The 16,509-nt window shown below is 40.2% G+C and overlaps 1 protein-coding gene across 1 annotated transcript; it reads right to left on the bottom strand.

Annotated features, from left to right (window-relative positions):
* Positions 1-2,020: 2,020 nt before the first annotated feature.
* tatdn1 (TatD DNase domain containing 1) lies at positions 2,021-16,118 on the bottom strand. The gene is made up of 12 exons (XM_036576871.1): positions 15,977-16,118; positions 13,975-14,040; positions 13,833-13,882; positions 13,680-13,743; positions 12,067-12,210; positions 10,039-10,081; positions 8,772-8,857; positions 8,271-8,311; positions 8,095-8,171; positions 5,085-5,155; positions 3,179-3,305; positions 2,021-2,316 (listed from the first exon to the last, which is right to left on the bottom strand). The coding sequence occupies exons 1-12, from the start codon at positions 16,062-16,064 to the stop codon at positions 2,214-2,216; spliced, it is 960 nt and encodes a 319-aa protein (XP_036432764.1). The 5' UTR covers positions 16,065-16,118; the 3' UTR covers positions 2,021-2,213.
* Between the last annotated feature and the right edge of the window lie 391 nt (positions 16,119-16,509).

Here is a 16,509-nt window from a genome sequence, read left to right as displayed (position 1 = left end):
AGTCAGAGACGATAGCTCATCTGCTGTGTTGGTCATCCTCTAGTCCTTCATCAGTGGTCACAATGAGCGTAGAAACAAGGAGGTGGTCATGATGTTATGCCTCATCAGTGTATGTATGTATGTATGTGTACATGTATAGGGTTATAATTATATATATATAAATTCATTTGTGAGGTCAGACACTGATGTTGGACGAGAAGGCCTGGCTCACAGTCTCCGCTCTAATTCATCTCAAAGGTGTTCTATCAGGTTGAGGTCAGGACTGTGCAGGCCGGTCAGGTTCTTCCACACCAAACTCACCCAGTCATGCATGCCTTTATGGCCCTTGCTTTGTGCACTGGTGCGCAGTCATGTTGGAACAGGAAGGGGCCGTCCCCAAACTGTTCCCACAAAGTTGGGAGCATGAAATTGTCCAAAATCTCTTGGTCTGCTGAAGCATTAGGAGTTCCTTTCACTGGAACTAAGGGGCCGAGCCCAACTCCTGATAAACAACCCCACACCATAATCCCCCCTCCACCAAACTTTACACTTGGCACAATGCAGTCAGACAAGTATTGTTCTCCTGGCAACCGCCAAACCCAGACTCGTCCATCGGATTGCCAGACGGAGAAGCGTGGTTCGTCACTCCAGAGAACACGTCTTCACTGCTCTAGAGTCCAGTGGCAGCACTTTACACCACTGCATTCGACGCTTTGCATTGCGCTTGGTGATGTAAGGCTTGGATGCAGCTGCTCGGCCATGGAAACCCATTCCATGAAGCTCTCTACGCTGTTCTTGAGCTAATCTGAAGGCCACATGAAGTTTGGAGGTCTGTAGTGATTGACTCTGCAGAAAGTTGGTGACCTCTGCGCACTGTGCGCCTCAGCATCCGCTGACCCTGCTCTGTCATTTTACGTGGCCTACCACTTTGTGGCTGAGTTGCTGTCGTTCCCAATCAAATCCACTTTGTTATAATACCACTGACAGTTGACTGTGGAATATTTAGTAGTGAGGAAATTTCACGACTGGACTTATCCTATCACGGTACCACGCTGGAATTCACTGAGCTCCTGAGAGCGACCCATTCTTTCACAAATGTTTGTAGACGCAGTCAGCATGCCTAGGTGCTTGGTTTTATACACCTGTGGCCGTGGAAGTGATTGGAACACCTGAATTCAATGATTCGGATGGGTGAGTGAATACTTTTGGCAAGTGTATCTGGAAAAACATTGTAGAGATTCATTATTATTTTAAATGAAGGTCTTTTTTGTACCAAGCCAATGTAAAATTTTAAGATTCATGGACTGCTGGACAAAATGAAAAAAATATGGTGGTCACCAGCATTAAGTTGGTTTTATTGATAAAACATTGTGCTTAATTTTAGGTCAGTTGCTTTAACAAATGTTCAATTGTGCACTGATAGCTTGGATAATCTCCATAGAAAAGCACTTAGCGATGGAATGGGATGCTCTGGAGCAGCCACACACGAGCCCAAAGTCACCATGCCATGTTCGATGCCAAGCACCAGTTAGAGGGGCATAAAGCCCCCCAGCATTGGGCGGTGGAACAGTAGAACTGTGTCTTTTGGAGTGATGGATCTCCATCCAACACCTTTGGGATGAGTTGGAGTGATCCAGAACTGATCATCCAATATCAGTACCTGACCTCACTGATGCTCTTGCGGCTGAATGCAGTGAAACCCTCACAGCAATGTTCCAACATCTAGTGCACAGGTTTCCAACCCTGGTCCTGAAGAACTCAATGCCCTGCACATTTTTATATTTTCCTGCCATAAAACAGGTCTTGCCAATTAACCGCTTAATTGAATCAGTTATGTTGGAAGCAGGAAAAGAAGAGAAGAGTAGAAGAGTAGAGGCTGCTACTGCAGCAAAAGGGGGACAAACTGCCTATTATTACACTTAATTTCAGATGAAATGCTGGATGACCAGGTGTCGAGACATTTGGACATTTAGTGTATTTACTGTCTTGTGCTGATCAGTAGTGTCATTTCCATCACTCAACACAGCAATTTCTGAACTTTTATACATGTTTATTAAAATACATCTTTTCCATCAGCTGTTTGAACAGTTCAGTGCATGGTTTCCATGCATTAACAAAATGTCTATGATGACTGAGAATCTGGGCATCAGCCAGAAGATCCACTGACTCAGTGAGTTCTCAGCTCTCACAAGGCCTCATTTTTACTACTACAGATTTAGGTAAGACCAGATGTATCAGCCTCCAGTGAAGAACACTTTCAGGGTGTTGTTGTAGATTGTGTTGGCCAGCTCCGCAGGGTCCTCATTCCTCGCCGCTGCCATCACCTCCAGCACTTGTCTGAAAAAGACATGCATTTACTATTACACTGATGAATGTGTACCTGCAATCCTAGCGATACTTTGCCATTTACATCCCAGGTTATTCAACTGCAGTGCTAGGGATCTACAGCACTGCAGAATTGAGAGTGGTAAGGTTAATATTACTGATCTCTATCATAGCCACTAATTTAGAGGTTAAATAAAGACATGATATTTGGTTTACTAGCAGTAATGTTAGCAATATGAGGGAAAAAGAACAATTCAAACAGGCTACCCAGGTATCTGCTCAAATCTATTGCCGATTCAAAATATAACATGAGAAGGGGGTTCTCCTTGTCTTCAAACTGGAAAACGTCATTCTAGAGACAACTGTGGCACCACTGTAAGAGGAAAGTGGGCATGACGTAGTTATGATTACATTTATAATGTCTCTTAAGTGTTTCCTTAATCATCGCTTACTTGTAGCTCATTGAAATTAGTGGCGAAATTGTGCTAACAGTGCTGATTCTAATCTCTCAGGTGATGCTACATTTGTGTCTGTAAGTAGACGAGTAGATATTTTATCGCATATTGAATTTGTCTTGTGCAGAAGCAAAAAAACATCCTTCATATTTTGGCCATGTTTTTTATCATTTCTTAGCATTTAAACAAACAGAACAAAAGTCAGAAGTACAGACTAGACCAAGTAATTAACTCTGTAATGTACTTTGTAAAGAAATATGTAATTATATTTAAATATTATAGCAACCTTTAAGCGTTAACTTGTGTCTGGGAAGCTGTTCCACTGAGAAACAGTCTGGATTAGACAAACTGAACATTTGGTGTCTCAGTATGATGTGGTGTTATTTGTTCTGATGTTGCAACGCTGCTCTGTGACCTACATGATATGGCAGGGTTCGTTCCTGTCCTTCAGGCAGTGGCCTGTCTCCCACTTTTTCTTGGTGGGAAATGTAGTTTTTATGAACTTGGATCCAGCATGAGTGTTTTTGATACCACACCACGGAGCATCTGGGAGGGTAAACAGGCAGAGTGAGACACAGAGAGAGAGAGAGAGAGAGAGAGAGAGAGAGAGAGTGAGACACAGAGAGAGAGAGTGAGAGAGAGAGAGAGAGAGAGAGAGAGAGAGAGAGAGAGGAACAGAATGGCAATAGGGTTCAGTTGTTAGACTGAAAATGATCAGGTATAGAAGTTTTACAAAGGCCTAGTTAAGCTGTTAAGCACAGTTCAACAGTATCTTGGACTAAATCTAACACAGCTTCTTTTAGGCAGTTAAACAGGCTCAAGTAGAATGTGCTTCTGATCACTTTCCTGTATTCCCACTGCAATGTGATCAATGGATTTAGATGCCCAACATTTGCAGGGATTCAGCTTAATGATGACTTCAGCTGAACTGTTCATAAACAGTAGGTGCTGGAAACTAGGGTTGCAGCAGATACACTATATGGAGGTATTGGGACACCTACACATCACACCTACAGGGGCTTTTATGAATCCCATTCTAAATCCATAGGCATTAATATGGAGTTGGTCCCCCTTTGCAGCTATAACAGCTTCCACTCTTCTGGGAAGCCTTCTACAGGATTTTGCAGTGTGTCCGTGGGACTTTTTGAGCATTTCTGAGGTCAGACACTGATGTTAGATGAGAGGGCCTCGCTCTCAATCTCTGTTCTAGTTTATCGCAAAGGTGTCCAATGGAGTTGAGGTCAGGGCTCTGTGAGGGCCAGTCAGGTTCTTCCACACCAAACTCACCCAGCCAGGCCTTTATGGACCTTGCTTTGTGCACTGGGGCTCAGTCATGCTGGAACAGAAAAGGTTCTTCCCCAAACTGTTCCCACAAAGTTGGAAGCATAGAAATGTCTAAAATGTCTTGGTCTGCTGAAGCATTAAGATTTCCCTTCACTGGAACTAAGGGTTCTAGGCCAACCCCTGAAAAACAACCTCATATCATCATCCCTCCTCCACCAAACTTTACAGTTAGCACTGTACAGTCAGGCAGGTAACGTTCTCCTGGCATTCGCCAAACCCAGACTCGTCCATCAGGTTGTCAGATAGAGAAACATGATTCATCACTCCACAGAATAGGTTTCCACTGCTCCAGAGTCCAGCGGTAGTGGCATAATTTACACCACTCCATCTGTCGCTTGACATTGGGTTTGGTGATGTCAGGCTTACATGCAGCTGCTCAGCCATGGAAACCCATGCCATGAAGCTCCCGGCGCAGTTTTTGTGCTGACTGTGTTGATGCCAGAGGAGATTTGAACTCTGTAGTCAGCAGAGCGTTGGTGACCCCGTTCTGTAACTTTACGTGGTCCAACACTGAGTTGCAGTGGTTCATAAATACCACTCACGGACGATCGTGGAATATCTAGGAGGACTTTTTGCAATGGTGGCATCTTATTACAGTGCCATGCTCGAATTCAGGGAGCTCTTTGGAATGAATCCATTCTTTCACATGTGTTTGTAAAGACAGACTGCATGGCTAGGTGCTTGATTTTATACACCTGCGGCAATGGAACTGAATGAAACACTTGAATTCAATGATTAAGAGGTGCATCTCAATACTTTTGTCCATATAGTGTATGTGTGCATAGCTTGTAGTAAAAAAATGATTAATTTTGCTCAGTTTGAAAAATGACAGCAAAAAAGCTAAATGTATTAGGTTGTGTGCAGCTCTCTCCTGCTAACTCCATCACTCTCTAACAGCTAAAACACAGCTGCCCAGTTTGTGCTAGCTTACATGCTTTAGCTGTTAATGTAATCATAAAACATAATGCTGTGTTATCAAACCTGTCTCGATCATAAGTCTCTCTGTGGGAATAGATTTCATAGCCTCGAGATTTGCCTCAGTCTTCAAAGAGCTGGAATCAGAAGGAGGATTGAAATTAGTGATATCAGTCATTGCCCTGAGTCGAACTGCTGACTCTCTGCGGTCATTAAAATGATGGTTACATTTACAAATGAAATTTACTGAACTGTCCTCTTCACCTTTATGTTTGGTGTTTGAACTTCTTTAGTGAACTTCCCTCCAAGGCCAATGTAGAAAAATGGGCAAAAGTACAATAGATTCAAATGGACTTTTCTACATTTGAACATGCATTTCTCATTGAATTTGACAAATAATGCAGGAAATTGGCAAAACTACACTGGATAGCTAAAAACAGTAGTAGCAGCAATCCTGAAGCCTTAACTGTGTCTGTACTTTTGTCCATTTTGATAGATAAAAATGTCATGCAGTGTCAGAAGCCAGTCTATTTAAGATTAGTTAACAACTCAATACAGTTTGAGGCAACTGTATGATTTTTGAGCATGCAGTTAGCATGATGCTAACCTGGTGGCTATTAACATACTTTCCATTTTGGCTACATTAGCCTTGTAGCCTCAGCACAAATCTACAGAAGGAAAATTCAGACATCAAACATGTCTTGGCTGGGCTAAAGGGAACATACTGTAAAGCTGATTTGTGGGCCAAACAATTGATTTAAAAATCCAAGAGCACTTCTCATACAGTGTATGACAGGGCTTTTCAGCCTTTTCCACCTCAAGGTCCACCTATTTATCACTAGAAAGCATAAAGGCTCACATAAAAAAAACTTTCAGAAATGAATTAAATAAATAAATGAAAAATTTCAACACAGCAATGTTTGGGTGCCACAATATGTGTTGTGTATCACCGAGTAAAAATACTGTTCTATACTTCAAATCAGGCAGAATGGTGGCAAATAAAGCAACAGTTTTCACTCACGAGTGAAAAGTTTAAACTTTGGTGCTGTACATTTTGTTTCTTGAGGGGAACAAAATAAAGCTGCTTATTGCGCTGTGGTTGCATGGCTTGTGGCATCACTGGCCCACTATCGACCTCTGGCCCCTCTTCAGCATTGGCCCAAGGATCACCAGAATTAGCTTTGCGTCCCACTTGCAGTCCACAGCCCGGTGATTGAGAAACCCCAGCGAAAGGAAAGAGGGAACTAAAGCTGTCCCTGAAGCAACACTGGGTTAGAAAGACAACAGCATTGTACCTGGAACCAAACCTGGAACAATTTTATGATAGTCAGTAATAACAACCACCAAGCTACTTATCCCAGAATCCACTCACGTTCTCCTAATGATCGCTAATCTGCCTTCTGATCACTTTTGCGTATTTCTATTTTCATTATATATGAATTTTGACAGCTATCTGGCCAACATTTTCTGGGAATCACCCTTAAGCATCATATAACTAACTTTTCTGATCATAATTGTTTTTATTCACTGAGCTCTTTTAAGTCTCAGAGCTTACATCTGTATTATCTTAATCACCCTATTGGTCATCGAAGCACTGCATCATTTTGCAGAATACAAACAACTCACAGTGAGACCTATTCAGGCTAAAGTACATCCTCCACACGGCAAGTTGCAGCAACTAAGCCTGAGGTAGTAACCAGTCCAAACCACCTTGCTACCTACCCAGAATCCTCTCCTATTCTCCTAATGATTGCTCATCTAGAGTATGTCACGCTCTTTCTCACACTCCTCCTTTATGCCTCTAGCTGTGGATGAGCTGAGCCTCAATTACATACAAAGGCATGCTGAGTAGACTGTGCTGAGTCACTACTGGGATTGTTAGAGGCGATCAGAGCTCAATTTCCCCATGGTATGTTTGGCAGATATTCTAAATAAGCAGGATAGTGCAGTCACTCCCAAGTTCCAAGTCAATGTCATGTGTTCTAACTTTATATGGGGACTCTTAGCCTAAATTATCAAGCACTCCAATAAACATGCAGTGTTTAAACCAGCGATTCTCAGCCTGGGGGATGAGACTCGTGAGACGGTGATGTATATTTGAAGATTCTGCATTCATAAAATTCCCACCAGTTACATTATATGGACAAAAGGATTGGGACATCTACACATTACACCTACAGAAGCTTTTATGACATCCTACTCTAAATCCATAGGCATTAATATAGAGTTGGTCTCCCTTTGCAGTGATGGGGTTGAGGTCAGGGCTCTGTGAGGGCCAGTCACGTTCTTCCACACCAAACTCACCCAGCCAGGCCTTTATGGACCCTGCTTTGTGCACTGGGGCTCAGTCATGCTGGAACAGGAAAGGTTCTTCCCCAAACTGTTCCCACAAAGTTAGATGCATACAATTTGTCTGCTGAAGCATTAAGATTTCCCTTCACTGGAACTAAGGGTTCTAGGCCAACCCCTGAAAAACAGCCCCATATCATCATCCCTCCTCCACCAAACTTTACAGCTGGCACAATTCAGTCAGGCAGGTAACGTTCTCCAAACCCAGACTCGTCCATCAGACTGACAGATAGAGAAGCGTGTTTAATCACTCCACAGAGCACGTTTTCACTGCTCCAGAGTCACTCCCCGCCAATCAGAACAAAGCTCATTTACATATATCAGTCTTAAGAAAATTAAGATTAAGAAAAATGACTTCTAAGGGAGGAAAAGAGGCTGGAAAATGGTCATGTAAAATTAATCATGACTGGTTTTAGTATGTAAAACCACAAAAACGTTATAAGTGGACCTCAGGGGAAATAATACAATGCATCAAACGTGGCGGATATGGACCCTTTAACAATTCTTGCTAAGCAATATAGTTAATTAACAGTAGGTTAACGATTACCAGGCAACATCACAGTCAAAGCGCAATGGCTTTTCTAACTTGATGCATTAATACAGAATTCATCTTGTGTGTGCAGTCATGTGTGCATACTGGATTCGTTTACAATGGCATAAAATGTGGCTGAGCCAATCAGATTTGTGTTCTAAGGCTTTGCGTGCGAAGTTAAACTCATCTGCTTACCAGCCATTGATGCCAATATAAAGATCCAGGTCTATAAGAGCAGCAGCGTCCTCCTTTGTCCCATCAAAGGAGTGAACCTACAAAACAGGACTGTTTAAGTACAGCGTTAAGGATAAATCATCAGCATGCGAAAGAAAAATGGCTATCAATGAAGAAGTGTTCAATGTTACACTTACCACCCCTCCTACACACCTGTCTCTGTTTCGCTTCATAATGTCTGTGGACATTAGAGAGAGTGAGATCACAGATCTTTCTCAGCTTTAGGAAGCTGTTATCATTAGATTGAGTCTCTGCCCAAGTTTCTCTTTTTTGCTTTTCTATTTATAATGTTTATATTGTTAATTCCTCACCATTCCCATGTATAATATAAACCAGTACTTCATGTGCAATAATCAATGCGAAATTCGGGTAAAATATCTTTACAGTGTAAATATGTTTTTGCTTTTTTATTTATAATTTGGTTATACCGTTAATTTTTGTGAAGAAGAGAGTTTATATTTTCATCTAATTATTTTACATTTAGTATTATATATTTTGTCTATATAGTAACAAGTAACAAACTGTAAACCTTGTTAAGTAATTTCCCCATTGTGGGACTAATAAAGAATCATCTCATCTCATCTCATTTCATCTCATCTCGCCTCGCCTCGCCCCGCCTCGCCCCGCCTCGGACCTACCCAGGAATTCCGTATGAGAGTTTCTGCAGTGCAGGAACATCGGCAGTTGGGTCTCTTCTGCCAAATCAAACTGCTTCTCAAAGTACCTGTGAGCACATGAAGCAGACAGCAGGAAGGCTTAAAGACAAGAAGTGTCAATAAGGGATTTTAGAGTGAGACCACTGATAGACTTCTATTGGTTCTCTAAAGAACCTTTCAATGAATGCATCTTTAAAGCTTTAGAGCTATAAAGTGTGGGAGGGTAAAGAACCTTTTAAAGTTTAAAGAACCTCCACATGATGCGAAGACTGTATACCATCTGGAACCGTGCTTTTAATTCAAGAACGTTTTAAGAATGTACTTACGTTATTATTACTCGCATTATTACATTACAAATTAAATTAAATAATTCCTCCGACTGATACATCGGTTGGCCAATAATACAGATGTATGGAAAAATTTGGGCACCCCTGGTCAAATATCAGGTTTAGTTGACTTTCTGACTGAAAATAAGTTAAAACACACTTCTGCACATTATAGTGCACAATTACTGTTTATTTGCTGAATTTAACATCTCGGAAAAAGTAAAACATGAAAAGTGGCCTGTGCAAAAGTTATTTTTTTAAAGTTATGTTTTTTTCCCTTCTAATATATTGAATTTATCCAAAGTTAGAAATTAGAAAAATTTAAGTGTGCTCTCTGTAGACCATGTGTTCACTTCTTTTTATTTAGAGAATCAACAAAACATATAGTTGTACAGGAGGTATTTAAATATTTGCATATTTTACATTAATAATACACTATATAGATCAAAAGGTTCTGTATTCATTAATACAAAAACTCAATAAGCTCTTTTTATTTAAAACATGAAAAAAAATCAAATACTGTCTCGTGTTCAGCTTACAGTACTTAAACATACACTGAATAACTTATTATTAAATAAAGTAACTATAATTATTAAAATAAATAATTTCTACCTTTGGACATTTGTGTACATTTTAATAAAGTAGCTGAATTCACTATTTAGAAGCATGTCTGGATACTTTTAGGTATACAGTGTATATGGTGTATATGGCGATCCACAGCTGACAAATGACAATCACATCCATGAATAACGCACTGTTGAACAAACCTATGGGAGCATGTTTCTTTTAGTACTATATTAAATTATATTGGCCGATACTAAGTTTTTGTAATTTGTAGCACCTTGAAATCTGTATCAGTCACACATTTTTTATATCAGTCATGCTTTAGTAATCTCTGAGTGATAAGAAGTGGAACTGCTCACTTTAGCTGGGTCTCCTTCGGACAGAATTCCAACCTGTCAAAGTCTGAGAGATGTAAGAAAAGGAGAAGAGTGACAGAGAAAATGCCACATGCTTTCTGAGTCACAGTCTGAATAGTGCACTCCATGCAGAACAATTTACAATATATATTAAAAGGGGAATTCCACCAACTTTTCAAAATTTCTGCATAAGATGTAACAAGGTCATTCAGAGCGGCTTGGTGTGAAACGCTCTGTTCTAGAGAAACTCAGGCTACGTTCACATTACAAGCCTTGTTGCTCAAATCTGATTTTTTGCTCAGATTCGATCTCTCCGACTTAATGGTCACACTTGTTTAGGTAAGTGATTAAAATCTGTCATTAATGTAACGAACCGGCGTCCTGAAATGACCCTCATGCGCACATCCTACTCAGTAACGTCACGTGAATGAATCACGTTCATCATCATCAAACAGACTAACGAGCAGAACGAGCTTCACTGTGAAGATCATTAACTCTGATCAGCTCTCAGCTTCATTATTAGAGCGAGACGAAGGAGAAAAAGGTGAGATGTGCTGCTTTTCCACCGTTTACAGGCTTTAACTTCTGTTCGGCGCTGCTGCCATGGTAACGCTGAATGATGCCGCATGCGCAGTAAGCACATGAATTCTGATCTGAGCGTCACATTAAGGTTGCATGGCCACGAATCGGATACGTATCCAATCTAGGACCACATATGAAACTGGCTCAGGTCTGATTTGAAAAGATCAGATTTGTGTGTCCACACAGCCCTGAAAACATCAGATCTGAGTCACATTAGGGCAAAAAATCTGATTTGTGCCACTTCAACCTGTTAATGTGAACGTAGTATTATGAAGTCAGAAATGTTCACAATGGTGGTGATAGGAACCAAACATCTGAAGAGTTCCCTCACAGAAAGCTATTATATGAAATGGTTATAAATACACTGGCTGATGTCTGAGGCACAGTATTAAAGCTTAGCTTTACGTTTATTTGGTCTAAAATGTATATTCAAATTAATTAATGACAGAAAGATACATACAGATCATTGTAAGGCAATATAGGCAACTGCTGCAAGGCAATGCCAGAGAAAACAGCACAGACCAGCATAGCTGGACCCCAGCAAAACCAGTATATATTGTGTTTTGGATGCTGGTTTGCTGGTCAGCAGCAGCAGTGGAGGCTGTTATGCAGGTCACCACTAAAATGAGCGCATGTTGTGTTTTGGATGTTGGTCAACCAGCATCAGACCAACACCAGCACCTTTTTTCAATAGGAAGCCCTCAATGAAAATTGATATCTTCACATTTACCCCCATTTTAAAATCATCAGCATAACATGTTACATCTCAAAAGACATTTAGAGGTTAACTGGTCATTTTAGACAGTAAACAAAATGGCTATATTTGTGTTGTAGACATTGTGACGTCTGGTTCCTATCACCACCACTGTAAAGAAATCTGAGTCTCTACAATGAACCATTTAACACCAAACCACTCTGAATGACTCTGTTTACATATCAATTGTTGAATTATGCATAAATTAAAAAAAATGGGTGGAATTCCCCTTTAACAATGTAATAAACATTCTCTACACTCCAAAAAGATGGTTCTTCAAGGGTCCTTTTGTAAAGAAAATGGTTATAGATAGAACCATGAACACTCAAAGAACACTTTGCATGATTAAATGGTTCTTTGCATTGTGAAAGGGTTCTGCTAGTGTTTCGATGTCAAGCTAACAATAGAAAAACACTTTTCGGTGCTATAAAGAACCATTTTCAACAAGGTTCTACATAGGGCCATCTACAGCACATTCTTCATCAGTCTGAAGAACGCTTTCATGATGCAAAGAACCATTTCATCAGGCAAAGGGTTCTTTGAGTGCTCATGGTTCTATAAAGAACCATTTCCTTTACTGAAGAACCCTTGTAGAACCATCTTTTTTAAGTGTGTATGAATACACACATCAGTCTCATCCACATATAAAGGACTGTCCAGTGACTGTAAGTGAATTGACGTGTCATGTGCTTTACCCAGGCCACACTCTCCGATAGCCACCACTTTTCCTCTGTTGTTGACGGCCAGCTCTCTGAGTGCAGACAAGTACTCTTCTGCCCCCTTCTGTTCAAACTCGGCACAGCGTGTCGGATGGCAGCCAGCAGTACTGTAGAACTCATCTAGAGAGACAGACAGCACACACGGCATATTTAGGAACATGAAATACAGGGTGACTCAAAAAGATTCATCCGATTTCAAAGCGACATATTTTTACAACCGTGAGGCACCGAGGAACCAATCACATACCAGTTGAAAGAGGGGGTCATAGAGTGTCTGACTGTCACCAGAATATGGCTCCCTTCAGTCTGAGAGGAGATGGAGACCCCTGAGCAAAAAGCGTTCTGCGTTCTCCACTTCAATATGAGTGAATCCGTCATAACTGTGCAGTGTGATTTTTGTGGGCAGTGAACCTCCAACAGCTCAGAGCGTTCGTCATTGGTTCCACAACACTGGATCATCTCCGAAATCACACTGAAAGAGCCGTGAGTGCAGTGACACCAGACATGCTCAATCAAGTATGGGATGAGTTTGACTATGGTGTTGATGTTGTCCGTACAGCTGGAGGAGGTTCATACTGAGCACTTGTAGAATTACATAATAAACTTTATGCTCATTTGAACCATTTACAGTTTACTGCATTGTTCTGTAATGATTTACAAGTGAAATAAATCATTTTGAAACCGGATGAATCTTTCTGAATCACGCTGTACAGTTCTATGTCGGGGTATTGATCATAAAAACAAGTATCTCTAAAATAGTAGCTATACAGGAGAGCGCAACAACACTCTTACCTTTCAATGTTAGTTAATGTAAAGAGGTTTTCTCCCAAGTGATTTAAGAGCATTTCTATTGGTCCATTCATCATGAAATTTTCACACAATGTAAAAGACAGCTGGTGTGTTGAAATGAAGTAGAAACTTAATAATCCGGAAAAAAAACAGAGATACATGTTTTTCGTTGGGCAGCGACGATACGCTAGGATGTTGATATTCTCAATTGTATCCAGGGGGTCAAAAAACTACCTCATATTCATTGCCTTGATGTGCACATACAGTGTTTTAATTAGATATTTTATAACATGTTAGTGAGGCAAGATATATTTATCAAATTCTCCATGGAGTTACGATGCCATAATTAGACTAAAGTGCAAGTTGGACTTAAGTCCTTATGCATCTGTATATTCAGGAAAACAGTATGTTTTAAATCACATGCCATTTCAACAGTTTTTATTTTTATGACTTGCACAATGTGGATATTAATATTACAAACTATTCGCCAAAAGGTATTTTTAAATGTTTTATTCAAAATTTCAAGAACTTGGTGAACATCATTAAATGTAAATAATACACTGCACTTGTCTGTTTACATTTCTTTTTCAAAGGTCAAGTTTTCTGCCTTGAGATTTGATCTCCACTTTTGAAATATAAGCTGAGGATGTTAAATGTATTGTAACACAATTCTCGTTGTTATACAGCTTTCAACGTCATTTGATGATCATTTCCGGCGCTGTTCATCACTCTGGATACTGTTTTTATTACCAAAATAAGTCAATTATTAATACTAGTATGCAGCATGCATTGTTCCTCACCTCTGGTGTGTGCCAGTTTCAGAGCTTCTATGCTGTCCTCCAGGTTTCCTCCAGTGATCATGAACTGAAAGAAACACACAGGACCTTATTTCGCAGGTTTCAGGGTCACACAGGGCAAGAATAACTGGCAATAATGATTAAAGGAAACTGTACCTTCTGAACCCCAACACTAAGAGCTCTCTCAATGATCTGCTGGAAATCATCTAGAAAATAAAAGGGACACTTTAGGAAGGTCTGGATGTCATTCTGAACTGTAGTGACCACTCTGAAGTAAAACGAGCTGATGGGTCATTACCTTCGTGCTTCTGATTTCCTCTGTACACCCCCCTGAACATGGGGTCAGTGAGGTTTATACCGATATCTGCAGAGAGAAGGAGAGAAGAGTGGACGTAACTGTGCAATATCTCAGTCTGCAACATCTGAACAGCATTTAACTGCAAATATGGAGCAGGTTTGATACAAAAACTCTTGTGTGCAAATAAAATGAATCTAAAAGCATTCTTTAAAGGGCCACTCCACCCAAAGTGAGAAATTTAACTACTGCTACATCTGTTGAAAATGCCATTATTCAGCTCCTACAGCGGGGGGGCTCTAGTGTCTCTATATGCTCCAAATGTAGCCATTTTTAAATCCAGTTTAAAGACATTCACATTTTCTTGTGCCTTTGTTTAGCACTGAACTTTATCTTAGCACTGTTTGTATTTCTTTTAATCTCTAATTTTATTTCCTATCTTATTGTCTTTTATCTTTAGCAGTTTAATTTGATTTTATTCTAACTATCTTTGCAAATGTCTTCCTGAGGTGCTAGATCTTATGAGCCTTTATTTAATTAATATTATTTGCTTTTGTTTTTCTGTTTGTGTGAAGCACTTTGAATTGCTGCCGCTATCAGTAGGCCTGCCCAAAGTATGGCCTGCGGGCCGTGAAGATGTTTGATTTGTCCAGCCAGATAGTTATCTTCACCCCACCCCTCACCCAGTTACAGAACAAGCATACTTTTTATTACTTTTATATTTTCCTTTTAAATTGTGTTTTTGAACGATTTTAGTGAAAAAGTAAACTGTAATATTATTAAGTACATTTATAAAAACTCATACCCTGTTTATTTGTACATTTTTTGTATTTGTCTGCCCTCGGCCCACCACACACATTCCACTTTGGCCCCCAAGACAAAACGTTTGGGTATCCCTATGTAGGTGGAGCGTAAGACTTGGAAAGCCCCCTTCTGATGATGCATCTTGAAGGTAAGAGGAAGGTGAAGGTGGGAGAAACTACAAGGATACTTGAGGGTTGTTTGAAATGTTTCTTTCTAGTTGGCTAATAAAGAAAAAAGCCAGAGAGCAAACATCACTGCTAGGATGTATTTATCAGCCTATATGAATAAACATATATAAATAAATAAATATACGTGTGTGTAAATATATATATATATATATATATATATATATATATATATATATAGATAGATAGATAGATAGACCTAACTACAGACATACGTAGTCAATATCAACCAAAAAAAAAAACAATTTTCAGTCTTTCAGCAAACTTAAATCCCTCATATACCTAAAAGCAGACATAGCCTTTTTTATTGCTAAGACATTAAGAGACTGACTAAACAAATTAAATTCAACTAAGAGAACTTTGTGGTGTGGCTTACATTTACCGTATTTTCACCTGTGTAAGTGGTATTTCCCCAAAAAGACAATCAGATTTAAAATAAAATTTACAAAACAGAGACTACAATATAAGCCAATAACCACACATTTAAGTTTTATATCTACACTGTATTTGGATAAATCCTTTTCCAGATTGCCAACGGCTGTGACGTATTTGCGCATTGCCTGCTGGGTATTGTAGTTCCAGAACCCTCGATGATGAAAACAGTAAAAAGTATACCAAATCGCACTTTCTGTCAACCCGCCGAGGCTGAACATCGCAAAGCACGACTAACAACACACTACATGCTAGTTTTAGGCCGGAACGCCCCTTTAAATGCAGAAGAGTGAACGAGGCTAATACTGGCTTCATATTCGCTTCTAGTTCGAATTTTCCCGGTCCACCTTAAATGATCCAGCAGTTACAATCTGGCCCCTATAGCCTCAGAATGCTACTGCAGCACCATTTAAGGTGGACTGGGACACGAAGCAGGCGAATCAGTAGCCGACTTCAGCTGTCGTGGTTCAATGTGTTTCTGTGAATGAATGGGCGTAGCTGAGCGTCTCTGCGCGCCTCCTGGTTCAGGTTCAGGGCCTGTGAACCCGTGAATGAGGGCGGTGAACCCCCGGAGCTGAACTCACCGATGAACCTGAGGTTCGACATGGTCAACGTGGAAACAGCAGCAGCAGCACAGCGACCGAACCTGCAGGCAGCAGCGAGTCTCACCATTGCCACAAGGCGCTACCGTAATAACCCTAAACGACGAGCACCACAACAGTCCTGAGGACTTTCAGCGCAGACATACAGCGCGTTTTAAAGGTAAGAGAGTTCACCTTGGCGTACACGTTCAATTGGTGAACTAACTTTTTATTGTGTGACATTTACCGAGCCCCTAACATTTTTTAATAAGGTGTGGCAACGAATTATTATACTGAGGCCACAAATTACTACATTGAGGCAACAAATTAATACATCAGTGCCAAAATTAATATACTAAGGCTATAAAATAGCTGCAAATTATTACTTTATTGAGGCCACAAGTTACTGTACAAAAGCCACAAGTAACTATATTGAGGCCATAAATTAATATATTAATGCCAAAATTAATATATACAGGCCACAAATTACTATATTAAGGCTATGAATTAGGCACAAACAACTATATTGAGGCCAA

The sequence above is a fragment of the Colossoma macropomum genome, unplaced genomic scaffold (assembly GCF_904425465.1).
Source record: "Colossoma macropomum unplaced genomic scaffold, Colossoma_macropomum, whole genome shotgun sequence".
In the NCBI taxonomy this organism is placed as follows: domain Eukaryota; kingdom Metazoa; phylum Chordata; class Actinopteri; order Characiformes; family Serrasalmidae; genus Colossoma; species Colossoma macropomum.
This window is presented reverse-complemented; position numbering and strand designations above follow the sequence as displayed.